Source organism: Ptychodera flava, chromosome 3 (assembly GCF_041260155.1).
Source record: "Ptychodera flava strain L36383 chromosome 3, AS_Pfla_20210202, whole genome shotgun sequence".
Lineage (NCBI taxonomy): Eukaryota > Metazoa > Hemichordata > Enteropneusta > Ptychoderidae > Ptychodera > Ptychodera flava.
The window spans coordinates 47,943,747-47,964,046 of record NC_091930.1 but is presented as its reverse complement, the minus strand read 5'-3'; the positions used below and the strand labels follow the sequence as shown (position 1 = coordinate 47,964,046).

The 20,300-nt window shown below is 37.8% G+C and overlaps 2 protein-coding genes and 1 long non-coding RNA gene across 8 annotated transcripts in view; 2 read left to right on the top strand and 1 right to left on the bottom strand.

Annotated features, from left to right (window-relative positions):
• Window positions 1-2,629, bottom strand: part of LOC139130172 (protein IWS1 homolog A-like) — a 39,322-nt gene extending 36,693 nt beyond the window's left edge. For all 6 annotated transcript variants that reach the window (XM_070695907.1, XM_070695910.1, XM_070695909.1 and 3 more), the window contains exon 1: window positions 2,210-2,629. In XM_070695907.1, the coding sequence (XP_070552008.1) occupies window positions 2,210-2,479 (270 nt within the window). In that variant the 5' untranslated portion in view covers window positions 2,480-2,629. The remainder of the gene's footprint in view (window positions 1-2,209) is intronic.
• A 549-nt stretch (window positions 2,630-3,178) lies between these two features.
• LOC139130175 (large ribosomal subunit protein P1-like) lies at window positions 3,179-8,008 on the top strand. The gene is made up of 4 exons (XM_070695914.1): window positions 3,179-3,397; window positions 5,925-6,093; window positions 6,996-7,067; window positions 7,886-8,008. Exons 1-4 carry the CDS (start codon window positions 3,326-3,328, stop codon window positions 7,897-7,899), a joined length of 327 nt encoding a protein of 108 aa, XP_070552015.1. The 5' UTR covers window positions 3,179-3,325; the 3' UTR covers window positions 7,900-8,008.
• Window positions 8,009-11,756: 3,748 nt separating this feature from the next.
• Window positions 11,757-18,561, top strand: LOC139130171 (uncharacterized). Its single transcript, XR_011551808.1, has 4 exons — window positions 11,757-12,018; window positions 16,374-17,542; window positions 17,760-17,955; window positions 18,395-18,561. It is a non-coding gene; the product is annotated as an uncharacterized lncRNA (long non-coding RNA).
• The last annotated feature ends 1,739 nt before the right edge of the window (window positions 18,562-20,300 follow it).

Sequence of the window (20,300 nt, the reverse complement as noted above, 5' to 3'; positions counted from 1 at the left end):
TTGACAACATTTGCCTCATTGTTTGTTTTTAATTGGTAATTACAGTGGAAAGTCAAGCTTGTGATTGTCTTTTGAATATTGTGATCATTTTCTAGTGAATTTTAAAAAATGTCAATGTTGTCAATATCCAGGTATGGTAATAAAAACACAGAGGGAGGGCAATTTTCTTTGTTGGTGTTACAGAGTCTGTGCAGGGCAAGAAATATCCTGGCAAATGTGGAATTTGAATTGAAGATTGCTGCTAGATGTATGGATACTGAGCTATGAAAATGATTCATATGACTTGTCGATATACATTAGAACAGGCCGGCACTGGTATTCAATAAAGGTTAAGGGAGGAAATTTTGAAATGACACACCAATGAGTGTATGTACACTGTACATGTACATATATGGTATTTCTGCCATACACAGACTCTTACCTGTACGCTCATTGGTGTCCTGTTAAGTTCATATTTCAAAATGAGGTCAAGTTCACTATAAAAACTAGTGAAGCATAATATGTCCCATTTGGTGCATTTAAACAAAATAAAAATTTGGAAGGCCCCTAAAATCACAGATACTGTGCACATAATTTTGATGGACTAAAGCTGTTGGAAGAGACCAAGCCAAAAGGGTTGTAATGCATACGGTTTTGGTTCAATACCGCTTTTCACAGAGTTGGCTGATGGGGAAGTGATACTGTCTGGCAGGAAAAGGGTTAAAACCTGTGAAGCACATACATGTATGGTGCAATTTAACATTGTCAAACGAATTGAACATTTGAAGGCCCCTGAAAACATTGAAACTTTAAACATGGTTTTTACAGACAAAAGTTGCTACATTAGACCAAGCCAAGTCAGTGAAAATGTGGTTAGATACCACTTTTCACTTACATGGCAGATGGGGATGTGATATTGTCTGGCAGGAAGATTAATTTCTGGCATTCGGAATTTCCTCTTTGGTATCTTTATTGAATACCAGCGCCTGTATGTTCTAATGTATGCCTGCAAACATTTGAATCATTTTTCATAGCACAGTAGCCATGCATCCAGAAGCAATCTTCAATTCAAATTCCACATTTGCCATGATTATCTGGACAATGTATCACCAAGGCTGAACAGAACCACATGAAAGGAGTCTTATTCATCTGTACATCTAAACAGGAATGGTCTAGTTATGGAGTTAATTGGGCTCCATGGTGTGGTCTTACAAAATTCAATTCAAAATACAGTGCTGACTATCATGCATCTGAGTTCAGTTTGTACTGTTCAATTGTCCTGATATTTCTTCAGCGACAGCATCCACACACCTTTCCACATAGCTAGCTCTGCATGGTAGGGCTGTGTGTTACTGGCGTTATACGGCCTCCCTCTCTGTGGTCGTGGGAGGCCGTATAACGCCGGTAACACACAGCCCTGCCATGCAGAGCTACTCTCCACACAACTGATCTGGTACATCTGCCGTGTTTGGTGACAGTCCATGTCGGGTTATGTGAAAAATTAAACTTTACTGCCCAAATACACCCCTGGCCTCTCAAGAACACAGGGACAAAGGACATCTTTTTTGGGTGTGTGTGAACATGGACGTAAAATAATAAGTCCACTGTGTCTGTGGTGTGAATCACCTCAAGCACACTGATTCATCCAGACTGAATCGTTCTGCTATCACTGTTATGCGATAATCAATAGGTGATTAAAAAGATAAATAAACGTCCAGGTGGATGGTGGATCACTCCCTCCCATTCAACTTCGAAACCCCAATTCGATTAATTATAAACAGCTTTTTTAACGGTGGTGAATAACTTCAGTAAAGTATTATCACGGAGGGGCTACCTCTACGGTATAATCGCGAGAATGCAGAGGAATATACCTGTAGATCTCCGTGATCACACCGTAACGCGGGTGGGTCCAGTTACAGGAAATCAAATGGCACTCTAGGAGTATTATGAGCACGTACGAAAACCACGATCGCGTTGTTTACAATGAATACGAACAGAAACTCGAAGAGAATTGTCGCATGGTCTGTGCCTGCGAACTTCACACAAAAACACAATGCATGCGGGCAAACCACAGCAAAATGGAGTCTTTCTCTGTAGCTCTGACGATACCCACACATCCGTACACATTTCGGTGTCTTATCTAAATAATCGAGATTATTATGTGTGTTTTTGGCCCAAGGTGGTTGCGCATTCAACTTCTTTCAAGAAGGGTATTAAATTGCAATCTCACCTGTTCGACTTGACGGATATTTGCCCACTTTTCCCCTCCGTTGGCAATGCTATGAACATGAAGGCGGCAGATAGTTCTGCTGTCTAGTTTGTTGCCCCTGTGGAAGAGGCCAACTCCAACATCCTCTTCGACGTCCGATAACCCACCGATAACAAACTCACACAGATGGGTCGTTGGGGGGTCCACGGCTGGTTCTTGCTCGAGGGGTGTACATTCCGCGCACACTAAAGTCAAGAAAACGAGAAAAAGTCTAACAACTACCCGATCCATCCTCGCGTGGACTTAGTACTGTACATTTACGGCGCACGAGCTCACACTGTTCGGCCAGTTTCTTTCATAATTAGCGTTCCTTAAAACCAGGAAATGAGTACATCATGTTATTAGCTACGACCGTAGCCATTTTGTGTGTTGACATACTTGACTTAGAGGGCGTATTTTTCTGGTTAGAGGTCAAGCTTGGGCCAAACCAAAATATATCATAGGGGAATTCAGCACTGGAAATTTTCCGCCAGAAAGTGAACGAATTTTTTATTTCGCTTGGGAAAGATGTCAATTGCGACCGTTGCAATTGCTTCGTTGTAAAGAATATGGCGACTAATCAGATTGTCATGTGTTACAAATTTCCAATCGACCACGTCAACGATATCACGCCACCAAATTTCACCAACGTTCCCAGTGTTGTGAAATACTACACTAAGTCGATTAAACCATTCTGTTTTTATAAGGGTGTTGCAGGACAGCAAAGTGTGAATATTGTAGACAACATGAAAGACATTCGTTGCCCTTATAATTTCAGTCTACAAGTTTATTTTGAACTGCACTCAAGCTGTGAACACATACCCATACGTTTGAGTTTGACTCTTGGCCGCTAAACGATTTCAACTGATCTCTTATAAAACCTACCTTTTACCAATGGCTCTCTCTGCCGCGCCGAGACATAACATAATGGAACAGGCCACACTATGTCTTCCTTTCCGCCATATTGTGAAACAAGGTGCACCGTCCTTGCTTACAAGCTAAGGCCAATCCGGCGACGTGTACCCAAAGGAATCGCCATCCAAACGAATACTCACCTGGAAGTTATTGTTGAATATTCTAACTATATTCTAGTAGAAAATGGCATCTGTAGCTGAACTCGCTTGCGTGTACAGCGCCCTTATTCTCCATGACGACGACGTCGCCATAACGGTAAGTCCATCACGTGTGTTTAGGCTTACGAGGAGATGTGTGCCAAATCACTCGGGCAAAAACGTTCATTTTGTGTGTTCGAAATTGTATTTGCGGGGATTCTCTGTCAAAAGTAGTTACAATTGACGCCCATGACGTTGTTTACGTCTGCTGCGGCGTGAATTACATGAGGGCTCCTTTGCACTTCATAATGGTATAATCCAGAATGCTGTCGATCAAGAACGTTGACTTGTACATGTGTATGTGTACCAATACTGTGTTCATACTTGTCAGATGGCATATGACCAGTCAGCCAGCTTGAAAAAAGTAGCAGTAGATTGTCCCTGTTCGTCATAAAGCCACTCTCTTGAAGTGGATATGTGTGTAGAGTACTGGACAAACAAAACATTTTGCATTTTAATATCAGCAAGGCACACAAAGTGTAACTGCTTTAAGATATGTCACATTCACTTTATTATGTTTCATACAAGTTTGCTGGTCTTGTTTACTGGCAACTTTATTGTATTTTTGTGTAAAGATCCCAATGTAGGTAAGATTTCACTTGAGGTTAACCCTCAATGAATTGTCTGTCACAAAATAGATTATCCCTGCATTGTAAAGCCATTTTGAAGCAGGATACTCAAGATAAATAGTCTCGTCATCATAAAGCCATCTTCTGAAAGCAAAATACAAAAGATAGATTATCCTTTGACAGTGTTTCCCCTGGCTTCCAAAATCTTGTAGCAAATTTGGCTAGAAGCCCTAAAAAATTATTCGCCAAACGAGATTTCAATTAGCCAAGCCGATACCACTGATCACAAATGACGTCATTTTTTCTCATTAATATGCAAAAATAAATATTTGTCTGCATTTTCCGTAAGAATGACGGAAATAAACCCTGTTAGTGCTACTATGGATACTAAAAGTAACACCAATTTATGGTTCAGATTACAAGGTGCCAACATCATCCACGCATACAACATAAAATTTGTCCGAATTTCAAGCGACACCACGCGAGCGACACTTGTCCAAAGTTAGGCGTATGCAACTATATTCAGTAACAAACCTGAAATCGCTATCGTGCGATACTGTACATATCGCTACAGACAACGGCACGAAACCTGGTTCAGCATACTAGTTTTTTTCAAACGAATCAGATATCCATTCTCGTAGCAGTTCGAAAGTAAAATACTCTCAGACTTGAGAAATATGTGCATTTTTTTAGACTTCCAATACATTTGCTTTACGCTTGAAGTTTAGCAAGCGAAGCTCGGTCGGCGCTCGGACAGCGCACAGCGTATCAATGGCGCTCGGGTCAGGGGTCATCAAAGACGTCAGTGTGTATTCACAGCATGCTTGCCATGGATCGCGGAAATCACGGATCATAAATCCAAATGTTCACGTCTCTATTATGTAAACAGAACCGTAAAATATCAAATATATACCATTTTGATATGGAGAAACATCTTTTGTTTCACTGATGATCAAGTTAAATGCTCAAATATGGCGACAAGACTTAGCGTATTTGCACGATGTGAATGCGGAACTAGGCGACTCAGCGTACGAGCGAGCGCCTTCTCTGAAAGTCCGATGTCACGTCACAATACACCACGGTCCGTGATACACTGAAAATTGTCGCGAATTTATATTTAAGGAAGCCAATTCACACAAGTTTCTAACACCAGTAAAGGTATTTCTTGTTGGCAGCAATACACCACGAACAGTTTCGCTATTCAGGTGTGCCTTACTCGCTCTACGTTCTAAAAAATGCCATGTGTATGCATGCCGCTACCTTCCTTTCCAAATTCACGGTCGACTTTCGTACATTGATCATAGTCTTTCCTTCCATTCATAGCTTTACTTGCGCGTAGAATGTGTGTTGTAGGGGTGGTTCCCCCCATATTGGTGGAGCAGCCAAAGTCAAAAAGGAAAGTTTGCCGTTTTTGCTTAGTTTCACAGTCACTACGATCCTTCAGTGTTGACGATGACATGGCTGTCACTGCACGGAGTTATCACACATTGCGCGTAGTCAAACCCAAAACTTCGCAACATTTTAGTCAACTAGTCATGATATACATGCGGTACTATTTCGTTACAATTTATTCATACTGTATGTGTTACAAATAGGATCTCCTGACGAATAAGGTCGGGGATGTAGAGAGATAAAGCATGACGTCTCAAGTTGAATGCAGGACATCGATGTGCGCGCGGACAGACAAAGTGATGACGTCATAGTGTAATTTTCGATTCGCAAGTTTGGCTAACTTTTGCCAAAATCTTCTCGCCAAACGCTACTTTTTTCTCGCATTTGCGATTTGGCGAGCGGGCAGCGGAAACACTGATTATCCTTTGATCATAATGCCACCCTCCTAAAAGTAGAAGACATACATTATCTTTTCATCATTTTCATCCTCTGCAAGCAGAACACATACTGTAGGATACAAGATAGAATATCCCTTTATAGATTATCCCTTGATCATAAAGCTGCCCTCATGAAGCAGAATAGTTGAGATAACATTCATTAAATCACATTTTGTCAATTTTCCAGGCTGACAAGATGACCACCCTCATGAAAGCAGCCAACGTGAACATCGAACCATTCTGGCCAGGGCTATTTGCCAAGGCTCTGGAGAATGTTGATATTAAAAGTCTTCTGAGTGCTGTAGGTGCTGGTGGTGCTGGCCCTGCTGCTGCCGCCGCTGCACCAGCTGCCGAAGGTATGATTCCCATCCCCTCTCTCACAGCAAGGCATTTGGATTAATCCAAGTTCTACTCTGGTGCAGACCAAACTATGTATGCACAATAGGGATGACAGGGTAGCTATGTAATGCACTGCAATAAATTATTTAATGTGAAACAAAAACTCTGAGCAAAAGGATTATGTGTTTGATGTTAAGTGGAAAAAAAAAAAATTAGATTTAGCTCCATCTAAAGTTCCGTACCGAATTCCAAAACTGAAATTTTAATGGAAAAGTTTCCTTTCAAGAAGTTTGGCTCCCTCCAAAGATATAATGGTTTAAGGGGGAATTTCTGACCACAGTCAACTTCAAACTACTTAACTTTACTATCCAGCATAAAAGTACTGTTTAAGTTCTTTCATTCTGACTGGCAGCGTCGTCAGTCCCAGTAGATGTTTCAGTGCAATAACTACACGTTTATTCAAGAGTTTTTCTGTTTTAGCAGTAACTTGCACCTTCTTCACACTGTGTTCCTGTGCTTATCAGTTGGTCTGATCTGTTTTCAGTGAGTTAGCAAAATCTATTCAAGCATAATATGTCCTATGTAACATATTTCAGCAGACAAAACTGAATCTTACTAACTTGTATCGCTTACACACACATAGACACTTATACATTGTATGTTATGTACATCCCTATGTATGTGTGTGTTATACATCTCGTACGGTTTGCTTACCTGTGATTTCAGACAAGGTATTAACAGAAAAAGTATCAGTGACAAGCATTCAAGTGTTAAACTAAATAAGTGTTGTCAGACATTCAACTTTGTACCAAAATGTACCTAGTTATCTTGTGCACTTCTTGACAAATATCCTAACAATTTATCTCATCATCAGAAACTCCACAACATTGTCAGTAACACTTGTTGTATTTTCCTACAGCTGCAGAAGAAGAGAAGAAAGAAGAAAAGAAAGAGGAATCGGAGGAAGAATCTGATGATGACATGGGTTTTGGTAGGTTTCTGTTTTGTAGAATTTACTGTCATTGAAATCATCTCCAGCTTACATGCCATGTGCGCCACTCACTAGTCATCATCTGATAGATTCATCACTGAGTGGAGATCACTGCGCGGTCCCTACATTCATTTCTTCCATTAAATCCTAATCCAGTGAGTGTGTCACAAATATTGGTCTTTCACTTAATGTTTTGATTTGTAACAAGCCCAATATCCCGTTGAAAAGTCAATAGTTTTTCTGTGTGTTCATTCCTTTATTTGTAAATTCACCTCGAGTCAAGGGGTTTGAATTGATTTTATCAAGTCTAACAAAGTGTTCTTCATATTTATTTCACTATTGACTTGTGCACCAGCTAGCAAGACAATTTCGCTGATATTTCCTTATCGTTTCAACCCAAATAGCACCAAACTGCATAGTTTCAACGCCATAGTCCCAAATCACTCATAGTTTCAACCCAATAGTCCAAAACTACGGTTTCCAATCCAGTGGTCTCAATATGGCCTGAAATAACTTATTTGATCGGCTGTCACAAATTTTACCTTCATTTATTGTAAGTCTGGCACCCAGTGTAGTCCCATAGTGTGATAGTCACCATTGATCATGAAGTGAAGCGTAGAAATGCTGATAGAATTAGCAATTCTTCATACCTGCTTTTGTAGTGCAAAAATATGCATTTTTAATGTAGAAAACTATCGCATTACAGAAACTTTATACCAAAATGACACCAGAATGAGATCAAATAGACCGTGCCTTGCTGTCTCTTTAATGAAATTACCGTCAGTTGAATAACCTTTTCTTTTGTCTTGTAATTACAGGTCTCTTTGACTAAGATGCAACCATCAAGAATTCATACTGCTGTTAAACAACTTTATACGTATATCACTGTTGGCATGTAACATCTTGCAGTCACAGAAAAATAAATTTTATTTCAAACTAAATATGTCGGTACTTGGTGTGTAATATTATACTGTACTCATATAATGCTCATGTGTGTGTGTTAGTTAAAGAGACAAAGTCGGCCATTTTTCATGAATTTTGTTTGATACGAGATACTACATATTTTGTTTGGCTTGTTGGAAGATAATGAATTGGTGAACATGCATATATTTGACCCCGGTTTTAGACATGATACATGAAACCATCTCGAAAATGATTAATGGTCATTACTATTAATTCATTTTCGCCATGGTTTGTCTAAAACCGGGGTCAAATATATGCATGGTCACCCATTCATTCAGTATCTTTCAACATGCCAAACAACATAAAAAGTATCTTGCATCAAACAAAATTTATGAAAAATGGCCCACTTTGTCCCTTCAATATGTCGTCCATCCTGCCAATAAGAATGACAGCGCCTAAGCCTGTGGTCTTATGTACACTGTTTCTGTTTGTGCAGTTGGCTCTGAGTAGATATGGGCCCATTTGGTCTTATAATTATGTTGATGCATTATCTGGTATTTTAATGAATTTTCTTCTCAAAAGACGTCTTAAAAAGGTTAATTTTCAATTCGTCAACAACCTCTATAATGATGTTTATTGTCTGATATTATGGTTAACAATTTTAGTCTGGACCAGTGAAATTTACGCAATCCACACCAGAATTCAAATACTCTGCACTAGAAATCATTTAGTCTGGAATAGAATTCATATACTTCATATTAGAACTGTTTGTCTGCTCTGGAATTCATTTATCAACAGTGACATAGCATCTTTCACATGATAGTTTACCAAACGTCGGCAAAGTTAGCACCTTGCGTTTAGACGGACTTGTAGATAAAACTTTATTATAAAAAATATTTTCCAACCACAGCTGTTGTCATTTCAGAGAAGTAGGAACCTAAATTTGAACCCAACACATATTTCATATCAATCAGAGGCTGTTTCAAATGCCCCCAAAACATCCCCTTCATATTTTCAAATCTCCCTGTCAGTTCTCCCGCCCCACCCCTTCCGTAGGTGTTTGCGAATGCAGACTTGGTGAAAGTAATTATCCGTGCAGGAGTGGTGGCATTCAGAGGATGGGCAATTCTAGGCTAGCACGCCCTCTAGAGTTTGATGTGGATACAACACCGTTCAGAAGTGCATGCAGAGCTAGGTAGACCCCCGAGGTAGACCTGCCTGTGTCCTAGCAAAGTTCGTATGTCCGGCATCTGAAACTACAACGCTTTACGATACATTTAATTATTTGGGAAATTATTACACTGATTAAAAATTTTGCATGAGAAGACCGGATGGACGAAAATTTTCCTCAAATATAATTACTTTTTACCTCCCCGTAATCAGCACTGAGCAGCTGGCAGCCATGTCATCGCAACTTCATGTAAGTAATGAGACTGGAGAAGAATATATCTGACAGATAATGCGAGAAGTAAAATAGTCCTATGCTTTCCTGCTTGTCTAGATCATGACTGCGTGGAAAGTGTAGTATTTTGCCAGTTTGTTACAGAATGTGATAAATCAATAGTGAAATACCTTACATGTATTTTTGCTGAAGTATGGTCTTTGTGAATGCGTGTCAAAGGTCAAAAAGAAGAGACGGTACCAATCTTCTCATTCTCTAGAATATCAAAAAGTTTATTTTCTAACAATAACACAGAGAATTGTGTACATTTAAACTTTGGGTTAAATGCAAATCTATCGTATAAGTATTCTCTGTGATTTTAACAATTCAAAGGTGTTCGTTGTGAGCACAAGCGATGTATGAAAAAAGTTTAGTATCAATTATTATCTGTCAATGGGTTTAATTTCTTCTTCCAATTCATATAATTGAAATGTAAATTACGTAAAACAAAGTGTGCTAAACAAAAGTGTGCTAAATAAACAGTCGACATTTCATGAATACCAGTGAAACACAAGCATAGTATTTTTTCTTGAAGACGTAAATATGCCATTCCACCCTTCCTCTTTTAATCTCCGACACCCAGTGTTTTGATATGTCTCGTTTTTTCCAGTCTGTAATTTCACCTCTTTCATTTTTGCACAGGTGCGGCTTTTAGACCTTTTCTAAGATTTTTTACGGTTTTACCAATTCCATCGTAGTGTGGAAATTACATTTGTGTCTGACTTTCATTGCTATGTCGCATCTAAAAACGACATATAGGAACGCCAACCATGACATAAACTTTAAAATGGTCTTAACGTATTTCTTTCATGTGGTTTCTTGAAAATGATAGCACGCTCTGCCAAATTAAACAACAACAAAACAACAACAACAACAAAATCCCAGAAGGCTGATGAAAATAGACGTATCATTTGCAAGTTTGTCTTGCATTGTAGCAATTTATTCAAAACAATTTGACTCAGAGCACGATACAGTTGCCTTGGGTGTGTGTCTATATATATATATATATATATATATATATATATATATATATATATATATATATATATATATATATATATATATATATCGCATATGTATATGTACCGGTATAGTTAATGCATGTGATATGATATCAATCTTTTGTATTTGCAGCCGTGATCGACGTTGACATTTAATTGTTCCGACAGGGCTAGATTTCCATTTTTCATGTCTAAACACACACACTGAATATTTGCCATATTTATGTGCTTTGAGTTTATATTCTCATCTAAAATTGTTCCTATCTTTATACTTGGCGTTTGATTGGCACCTTAAAGCTGTGTCAGCTGTGCTCGGGTAAGGCTCGGTACAGTCAACGCAGTTGGCTGATAACAAACTGCATTAAGAAATACGCAGTCAAAAAAGATAAATTTTACAGTTTTCAACATTTACTATCTATCTTAAGACAAAACTTTGGCATATACCAGCTCCGGGGATTTACAGCGGCGACCCACGGCATTTTTACTCAATCTCTGGATGAGTCAATCACTTTATTGCATAACAACACACTTCGGAAAGTGCGCATGCGGTATAGCAAGAACAAAACTAAACATTGCATAAAACCACAGGCGTACGGAACGTTTCCTAGATCGTCGTCGGATGGGAAGTGACGGACACCGCACTGTGAGGCCGAAGGCCGAACCTCGGTACTGTATACAGTACCAAGGTTCGGCCTTCGGCCTCACAGTGCGGTGTCCGTCACTACGTTTCCTAGATCGTCGTCGGATGGGAAGTGACGGACACCGCACTGTGAGGCCGAAGGCCGAACCTTGAGGTTCGGCCTTCGGCCTCACAGTGCGGTGTCCGTCACTTCCCATCCGACGACGATCTAGGAAACGTTCCGTACGCCTGTGCATAAAACATTGTTGTCTATGTCTTTACCTGCAGCTGGGGAAACATAGTGTTTGTAATATATTTCATGAGAGACAGCGTATCATCTGAAGTTAAAATGTACAAAAACTTATCTCTTTCATTTAAACTATCAAACATAGGATAATACAACTTCATTGCAGAAAAGAGAATTCGAACTTCTCTATCACTATTATATTTTTGACACTTCATTAAATAGTGAAATTCATCCTCGACGGAAGATTTACAAAACTTACAAAATCTGGATTCAGGCGGAATTCTTGGTTTTGACCTTCTGCCCAACTCGATTGTAAACAGTGATCAGAAATAAAAAGTTTTGTGACCAATTTTCTACAGCGTAAGTTCAATAGGTTGTAGCTCAGACTATTCTGATAGCGTAATTGGTCATAGCGCCCTCTTGCGACAATCATGAAAACAACTTCTTTCGGGCACTTCAAGCCAGTTCAAACATGGCAGTCCGTTGGAATACACACAACATGTTGTCTCCTAGCTGTGATATCGCAGCGGGACTTGTGGCGTGTATTGAACGCGCTCGGGTCATTGGGGTCATCACCCAGACTGTGGCGATGACCTCAATCGCGTTCGATACACGCCACAAGTACCGCTGCGATATCACAGCTAGTTGTCTCCGTGAAAAACCCTTTGCACTGCGGAATCAGTTCCCGAAATATAGAAATCCCAGAACAGCATGAGCTTTTAAGGCACGGGAATCACAAGGTATGTTTTTTCGCACACAGGTCTGTGAAAATTGTCATTTTTCGACAAGTTTTACCAACACGATGCAATGCGGGGAAGTGATACTTATTTTGTCGGAAGACAAACAATCATCTCGTCGGCAGATTTTCTAAAATGTAAAAAATTTTCTGATATGAAATAAAAATAAACCGAATATTCAGTATTAATTGGTAGATATAAGGAAAATCTTTACTTTTGCTCTAAAACCAAGTTGAAATTATCAATATTGCTTAAATTTCGTCTAAAATTCAGCATCTATAGTCCGTAGCCCTGCGTACGATGTTGGTGTTCGGCCTCCTACCACAGGTCGTGTAATGCCGGGAACACACAGCAGGGCTACTACATTCCGCCGGTTGCATTGTGTTGTGTAAAATTAGTCTGGAAAGTTGTAGATTTTCACCAGAAATATACCTGCAGACTTGACATGTTGTATTGTCATGTCTGCTTCTATGTATGTTTCTGTACACTCATGCACACAGCTGTGAAAGTCAAAAAATTATTCTGACAAATATTTTACAAAATTTGCAACAGGTTGCTGTTACTGTGTTGGACAACTTAAAATTTTCAAAAAAGAAATTACTAAATTGTGGACGTCAGATGAAATGGTCTGTCCAAAATTATACATTGCTTTGAGACCTGTATGTTTGATCCAAAAATTAGTAATTAAATATGCAAATTATCTTCAAAAATGCACATTACAGCCTGCCAGTTGCAATGAGTTGTGTAAATTTGTCAGAAAATTTGTAGATTTTCACTAGAGATATCCCTGCAGAGTTGACATGATGTGGTGTCATGTTGCTTATAATGGTGTCATGTCTGCTTATAATATAAGTTATATGTACAGTAGTTTAATACAGTATTCCTGTGTTACAACTAATCTGTATGGATTATCCTTACACAGTGCAATGTAACAGGGTTTCTCTAACTGACCTTGACCTTTATAGCTGAGAAATTCACCATCACAATTGAAGTGAACCACTCTATTCCCACTGTAATCACAAACATATATGCCATCTTGTTGGTGATCAAAACACAAACCCACTGGTCTCTCTAAGTGTCCCTTGCCAATGTCTCTTATACTTTGCATCTGGTGATTCAAAACATGAACACAATTCCTGCCAATGCCTCTATCTGATACAAAAATCCATTTCTTATTCACAATCAGACCCCAGGGATATCTGACTTGTCCTTCTTCAGTTCTTGCAATGTGTTCACCAGATTTATTATATTTTCTCACATATCCATTCCAGTCACCAATGAATATAAAACCATCAGGACTCAAGCAGATACCTCTTGGATCAATTCCTTCTTTGCGTCCAAAACAGTTTAAAATCTTGCTTTGTCCAGAACTCACCACAACTTGACCATTCCCGTAATCACTCATAAAGTATTGGTCATTGTCTTCATCCACTGTGACATTCACCGGATAAAATGGAATTGGGAATGCATGGAATTGTAAGATGAGATCACAGCAGAGTTTGATTGGATCAATAACCTGAACTCTATGATTCCCATAATCACATATAACCCATTGACCGTTGTTCTTGATGTATATTCCCTCGGCCACATTAAGTTGTCCCGGCATTGATCCTTCCCCAAACACTTCCAGGACACTTTCCTGACCGGATAGCCTAGTAGGAAAACGAAAACGTAAACAAAGGTCAAAGGTCAATTTGCAAACTACAATTTCTATGAAGTCAAACATTTTCTGATCTCACAAATTTTTACTGAATGCAAACTTCTTTTGTTTACACAAACACATGGAACATTTAAAGGAACAACTTCCTTACATTGTTATGTAACACGTGTTTCCATGGCAACGCGATTGTATTTTATTGATGGAAATGTGATTTTCAGTCCATAAGGTAAGTCATTGTATTGTTGATTAGTTAATGATCTACAGAGAGAGTTACAAGGTTGTAAATTGTTTTGTTGTGTTTTGAACTTAATCACAACTACATGTTGATGTAACTCACACATTTCCATGGCAACATATTTACATTTTATTGATGGAAATGTGATTTTTAATCCATAAGGTAAGTCATTGTATTGCTGATTGGGTCATGTTTTACAGATAGAGTTGCCAGGTTGTAACTTATTTTGCTGTGATTGGACTTCAATCACAGATACTCACAGCTCATTTGCATGTTTATTTGTTTATAATTTAGTTACAATTAAACCTACCAACCTTTTTTTTTTCAATTTTCTCTCCAAAATTTATTTCTGATTGTGTATTTCCTGTTTGTTTTCCCAGTGCTCTCATGCAAAATTCCCATGTCCTGCCAGACCTTGTCTCTAATTATCAGTCTGTTTGAGTGTTGAAATCAAAACCATTCTATCTTTCTCTATTTTACAGTTATACCATTTAATTTTGATAATTCTTCTCTAATTTTTGTCAAAATGTTTGAGCTGTCCATGTCTTTCTCACAGTGTTTACATGTTTACTTTTTGAACTTTTTGGTAAATAATAATGTAGTTTTTTTCAAACTTTTTGAGCTGTACATGTCTTTCCTCAGAGTTTAAATATTTACTTTTTTGTAAGTGTTAAAGTTTCTTTCATTTTCATTTCCATGTTCTGAATAATGCAGGATTTTAAATTCATGTCATCTATGCTTTATAGTTTTGTCTCTTGTATTTTGGTTGATCTACCCATACTGACATTAAATGTTTGTTCAGTGATATCTCTGTCTTTCACATTGTTTCCAATGTTTTACCAGTCCGATGCGCAATTTACACCTTCAATCCTTGAGATGTGTGTCACAGTGTCAGCCATTCTGTGATTGCATTTTGTTCATCACTGTTGTACTTCTTATTCTTGTTTTTGAAATCATCGCAAACAATACATGTTTTCATGCTGGTGATACTAAACGTTTGACTTGTTTGGCATTTCTAGTCCCTTTGTCAGGTTGTCTCCAACTTTGTACACAACCCTTGATGTTAGTAATACATGTAGTCTGTCATAGCCTTTCTACATGTATTTATTTTTCCAATTTTCTGAGGCCATACTAAAATGAGATTTTGTTTAACATTTTAAATTACCATGTCCAAATAATCTCACCTCATGAATAGCTTTTGTCATCATTTGTTGTTTTGCCAATTGGCCATATTTAAATTTGATGTGTTTAAAGTGAGTGTAATATTTTCTGTATATATATTTTCTGCCCTGAAATGTTCAAAATATTTCTGGACCAGTGTTTATGGAAATTATGTGTTTACAAAGTGGCTAAAGTGAAAGTTCCCTTGTTTAACTTTATGGTTCAAATATTCAGTCATTCAGTCATATTATATGTACAGAACCTGATAATTTATAGGTGGCATGATTCATTTGTAGAATGCTTACTTTGGTATGTGCATTGGCCAGTATTACTAATTATTTTGTTCAACAGTTTGTAATTGTTTTGAAAAGACTATGGTAACTCAACTAAAATCTGTTTGTGCTATTCTTCGGTGTTCAGTAGGTTGGTTGTTTGTTTGATTGCAAGTCATAATTAAATATGAATACAGTGTATGTTCAAAAGTTTGTTTTTGCCTCGTGTATCAAAATAAATGCTGTTTTCCTCGTAATCTTTAAAGTTTTTTTTCTTTGAGGAATTTTATTTATTCACAAACATAGATTTTGGGTAACACAAAAACTCATTTGGTTTGACAGTGACTTTGTAAATTCAAAGTACTTCAATTCTGAAATGCTGTTTGCTTTTCTGCCATAATAGTTTCGACAAGATGATGTCATGTAATCTTTAATAAGTCGTAGTCATTTACCACATTGCTTAACATTTTCCATACTCCACTTTATCCCCCACATTTTTTTCTTTGTCTTGGCTTTCGGCCAACGGAGAAAAGAACTAAACATATTCTATAATGTTGGTGTCATGTTCTCAAATGTTAAACTACAGCATGTCAGTACGTAGGCTGTCTGGCTATCTGACCATGTCACTGTAGCTGTTAATTACCATGTTGGTCTGTGACTCTGAATTCATCCCTTTTGTCATGCTTGTCTTTGTATTGCTGTCTCCTAGCTTATACACACTCTCACACACAAAATACTTTTAATGTATCGTGTGGTTGTTAGTACACTTGTTCCTTAAAAATTCATTACTTGTGAGATGGGTATATTATCTGTGTTGTTTCTTCCTCATATTTACCTCACTCTTTATTTTTAAGGGTTTTCCAATTTTTCTGATTGCATTCTACATGTGTTTCAAGAATTTATCCCTAATTTTCTTTGATTCAGCACACTATTTGCACTTTGTATATCTGAGTATATCTGAAACACAGAATATGATAATAAAGATATTTGTCATGAAAGAATGAAAATTATTTCCTTTTGCTTTTATCAGATTACTGACAACCATATTTCTCAAGAATGTGACAGTGAAATCAGGATGACTGATAGAATAGAAGGTGATGCATGTCCTGGAAGTCTCACCATCATGCTGATCGAAGTACACATTGGATGATACCAAAGATGTCAGAATTTTGGAAGACATGAAGACATTTGAACAAGATAATGAAGATGTCACGTCCCGACCCTGAAGTGGTGACAGTGAAAGTGACAATGTCTTTAGGTTCAACTGAGCCCGAAATTCTGCATTGTGTACATACATGTATGGTACACACAAACCAAACGGCCCTTTTGAGGGCCATCGCATCCTCCAAAAAGAGAACTACCGTATAATGAAATTGCATATTGTTTATTTTGATAATTAGTTTTTTCACTTTGTGATTGTTTTTGTCATGTATCCTTCGTTTATGGTAATGTAAACAGCAGCAGTGTGCCCTCTAAGTCTATTTGGCGCGCCATGACTCATGAATATTCTCTGTGGTGCAAAAAACTTTTCAGTTGAATAGGAAATTATACATTGTGACTCAAGAAAATTTAAGAAATTTTTCAATTGACTCAAAAGTTTCCTGAAATCTCTTTTGTTGGAGGGCACACTGGTAAACAGTCAGGTGGAACTAAGCAGGTAAGTTGTAAGTTGAAATTTCTGTAAGAGGAGGGGGTATATTTACAAATTGACACAGAGATAATTTCTTAATGTTTTGAGGGAATGCTCACATTCTTTATCTGATTACATTACTTTTACAATTTATATGTGATCTAAACAGAAATAGCAACCCTCACATGTACTCCAGACATTACATTGTCAATTTATAGTAATATCACAAACTAGAACTCCCTCATCCAAATTCTCTGGTGTGATTCACAAATAGGTTAAACCCAGAATTTGAATGGGCCACAGTACAAGCAAAATCATGTCCACCAACGCGCATAGAAAAACGTGTATTTCAATACACTTTTGAAGATATAGGTCTGTTTGTACTGTCATCACATGATCTGTTGGGTTACTGAGTCTGCAGAACACACTGCGTCCTTTTTATTCTAGAGTAGAACCATTGAAAGTCAAGGGTAGAATGCATCATCGATAAAGGCAGAGAGCCATGCACTTACTGGTTAACAGTTTCCAGAGCAATTAACCAGTCCACAGCTCAGGACAATCATTGACTGGTAAGTTTGAAAGCCTTTTCAACGTATGCACACATTGTAGAACATGTATCCGCAAACGTATTCTCACCCTCTTTGGCAACATTGCCAGAAATGCCTCAGGAATTGAAAGGCAAACAGCTGAACGGCAACCCTCTACCAAGAATATATATCAGACAAAAGCTGTCATATGATGGTGAGGAAAATCCTGTGTGAATACAACTGCCATTAATCTTTGCAGTTCTACTGAATACCCAGGAAAGTTGCATGGAAACCTACAGTTGATGCTGCCATACATTCCGTCTGGAAAGTGAAGCTTATGAACTCCGCCAGTGATAAGACCACTGAGATCTACCAATACTATAAAGCTTTTGCTGTGGGTCAAGGGTCAACAGTACGCCATAATACTTTTTGATGTACGGCACGCTGTAATCAAGGCAAGACTTCTGTCAGGAATATACTCTACAATCAAACAAAGTATAGTCTCCAATCAGTACAGTGTAAATACAACCTGCAAATTGTATTCAGCTGACATTGAAACCAGACAATATTTTTAAATTCCTGTAATGCTCTCCAGAATATTAGGAAGAAATTTCATTCAAGGCTGTGTTCCGTTTACCCTGTACTTTATACATGTACACATGTCAATCAAAACTTCAGAATTATTTTCTCAACTTGTCCTGAATTATACAGCACACCTGCTAAATACATCATTGACTACCTATTCTGATGACCTGGAATGCTGGAGCAGGGAATGTATCTTTGCCCTACACAATTGACGAGCAATTCTACTGAAGATAATAGGGGATGAGTTGGAAACAGCCCCTGTGAACTTTGAACCTGTTGATCACGAATCTTTTTCCTTTAACGTCATAGATGGTGCTATACACCATAATACTTTTGATGTACAGATACGGCATGCTGCAATCAAGGCAGGAACAGAACAGATGCAGTGTTGTCTGCTAAAGAGCTTAGTGAGTGAAAGGAAAGGAACGTCTGGGTTTTTCAGTGAGAATATTTGAGATGAGGTACGTACATTACAAAACACCCATTGCTGGTTATGTTCGGGTAACTGCATATGCTTGTTTTCCCTTGGACTTGAGAGTTTGACAAGACAGACAGTTTATATCAGCATATACCCTTATGAAACAGACTGTTTTTGCTTAACTTTCAGGCCCTTGTGCAACAAAACACATACATGTATTGCTACCCACATGGCAGGTGATATTTGTATACCTTCTAACTTAAACATTTGAAATACCCATAAAATCTGAAATTCTTTAATTTTCACAAGTGGCAGCTAGGATGCCAGCAGTCTACATGTACATTTACCTCTGAGATGTGTAAAAGCTATGTTCTATCATCGTCTGTGTTATTGCAGTGTAGATGGAATATTTTGTCATTTTATTTCAAATTATAAGTACCGGTACAATGTGCTATCGCTTATTTTCTTTTCCCACTTCTATGCTATTCATACACTTCATGATAAATTTTAAATCAAGCTTGGTTTTGGGTTAATATAATTTCTAGATTTGTCAAACACAATCCAGTTCACAACTAGCAACAGGTCAACATACAAGGTGTGTCTTGCATTAGAGCTACAGTCTGACATTTTGCAGAGAATTTCAGATGAAGTTAGATATTTAGATCAGCCATCCCACTGCCTTGCCCGTAATTTTTCAGACTGACCTAAAACTCGATATCTCAAAAACTGAATAATATAGAAATTTTCAAATTTGCTTGATATTTGTACTTTTTGTTTCCTGGTATTACACAGTAAAATACACAGTGACCCATTGAACCAGAGACAAAGTCTTGAAAGGCAAAGAACAACCAGAGATTATAATCTCTTGGAGGTAAACACAAACCACATGTAAAATAAGTCCAACCAGAGAAAAGTCTTGAAATCCAAGATCAACCAGCCAAGCATAGGGGATGAGACTAATGGAAGAAATGCATGTACTTGAGGATACAATAGGGTTGATTAGATGCACCAATAGTGTGTAATCCTAAAATTGTACATGGCTTGTAATAAGCTAGAATCTACCGATTACACAAATCATATTTATAACTTTGTATTTCAAATAACATGTCATTTATCGTAGATATCAAAATTTGATCTGATTTAACGATGAAATATCCCAATTAAGGCAGACTACAAGACATGACCATAACAAGCACTGATCAGATCTCTGTGAAGAGAGGTTTAATAATCATTGTCACTGTGCCTGTAGTTTTCAAATTTCAGAGCTGTATCAGCTAGATCTCTCAGTTAAGACATATTGACTGGCCATGAGGGCAACAGCATACATCTGTACTCCGAGGGACTGTGAGTCACCCACAAAAACAGACTGTCTCCCAAGGCCAAAGGCCGAGGGAAACATTCTGTTTTTGGGGGTGGCTATCGAGTCTAACAATTTTTGTCGTGATTGCGTATGACATGGACAAACTTCAACAACTGGGATTGGAAGCCTAATTTTGCTACATAATGAGCAATACAGATAGCATGATATACCTCACAACATTTATCCAAGAAACAGATATTTTTAAGATTACCCCACATTTCATATTCTGCATAAAGTTATATCTTATATTATATATATATATATATATATATATATATATATATATATATATTTTTATTTTTTATTTTTTTTGATAAGTATCCTTTTCTTATTTTTGTAGTATTAGTTCTTGACTATGTTCACCTTTGAGGGAATAATGTCAATAAAGTTATTATGTTAAAAATTATTAATATCAGGCAACGAATTCAGACAGAGTC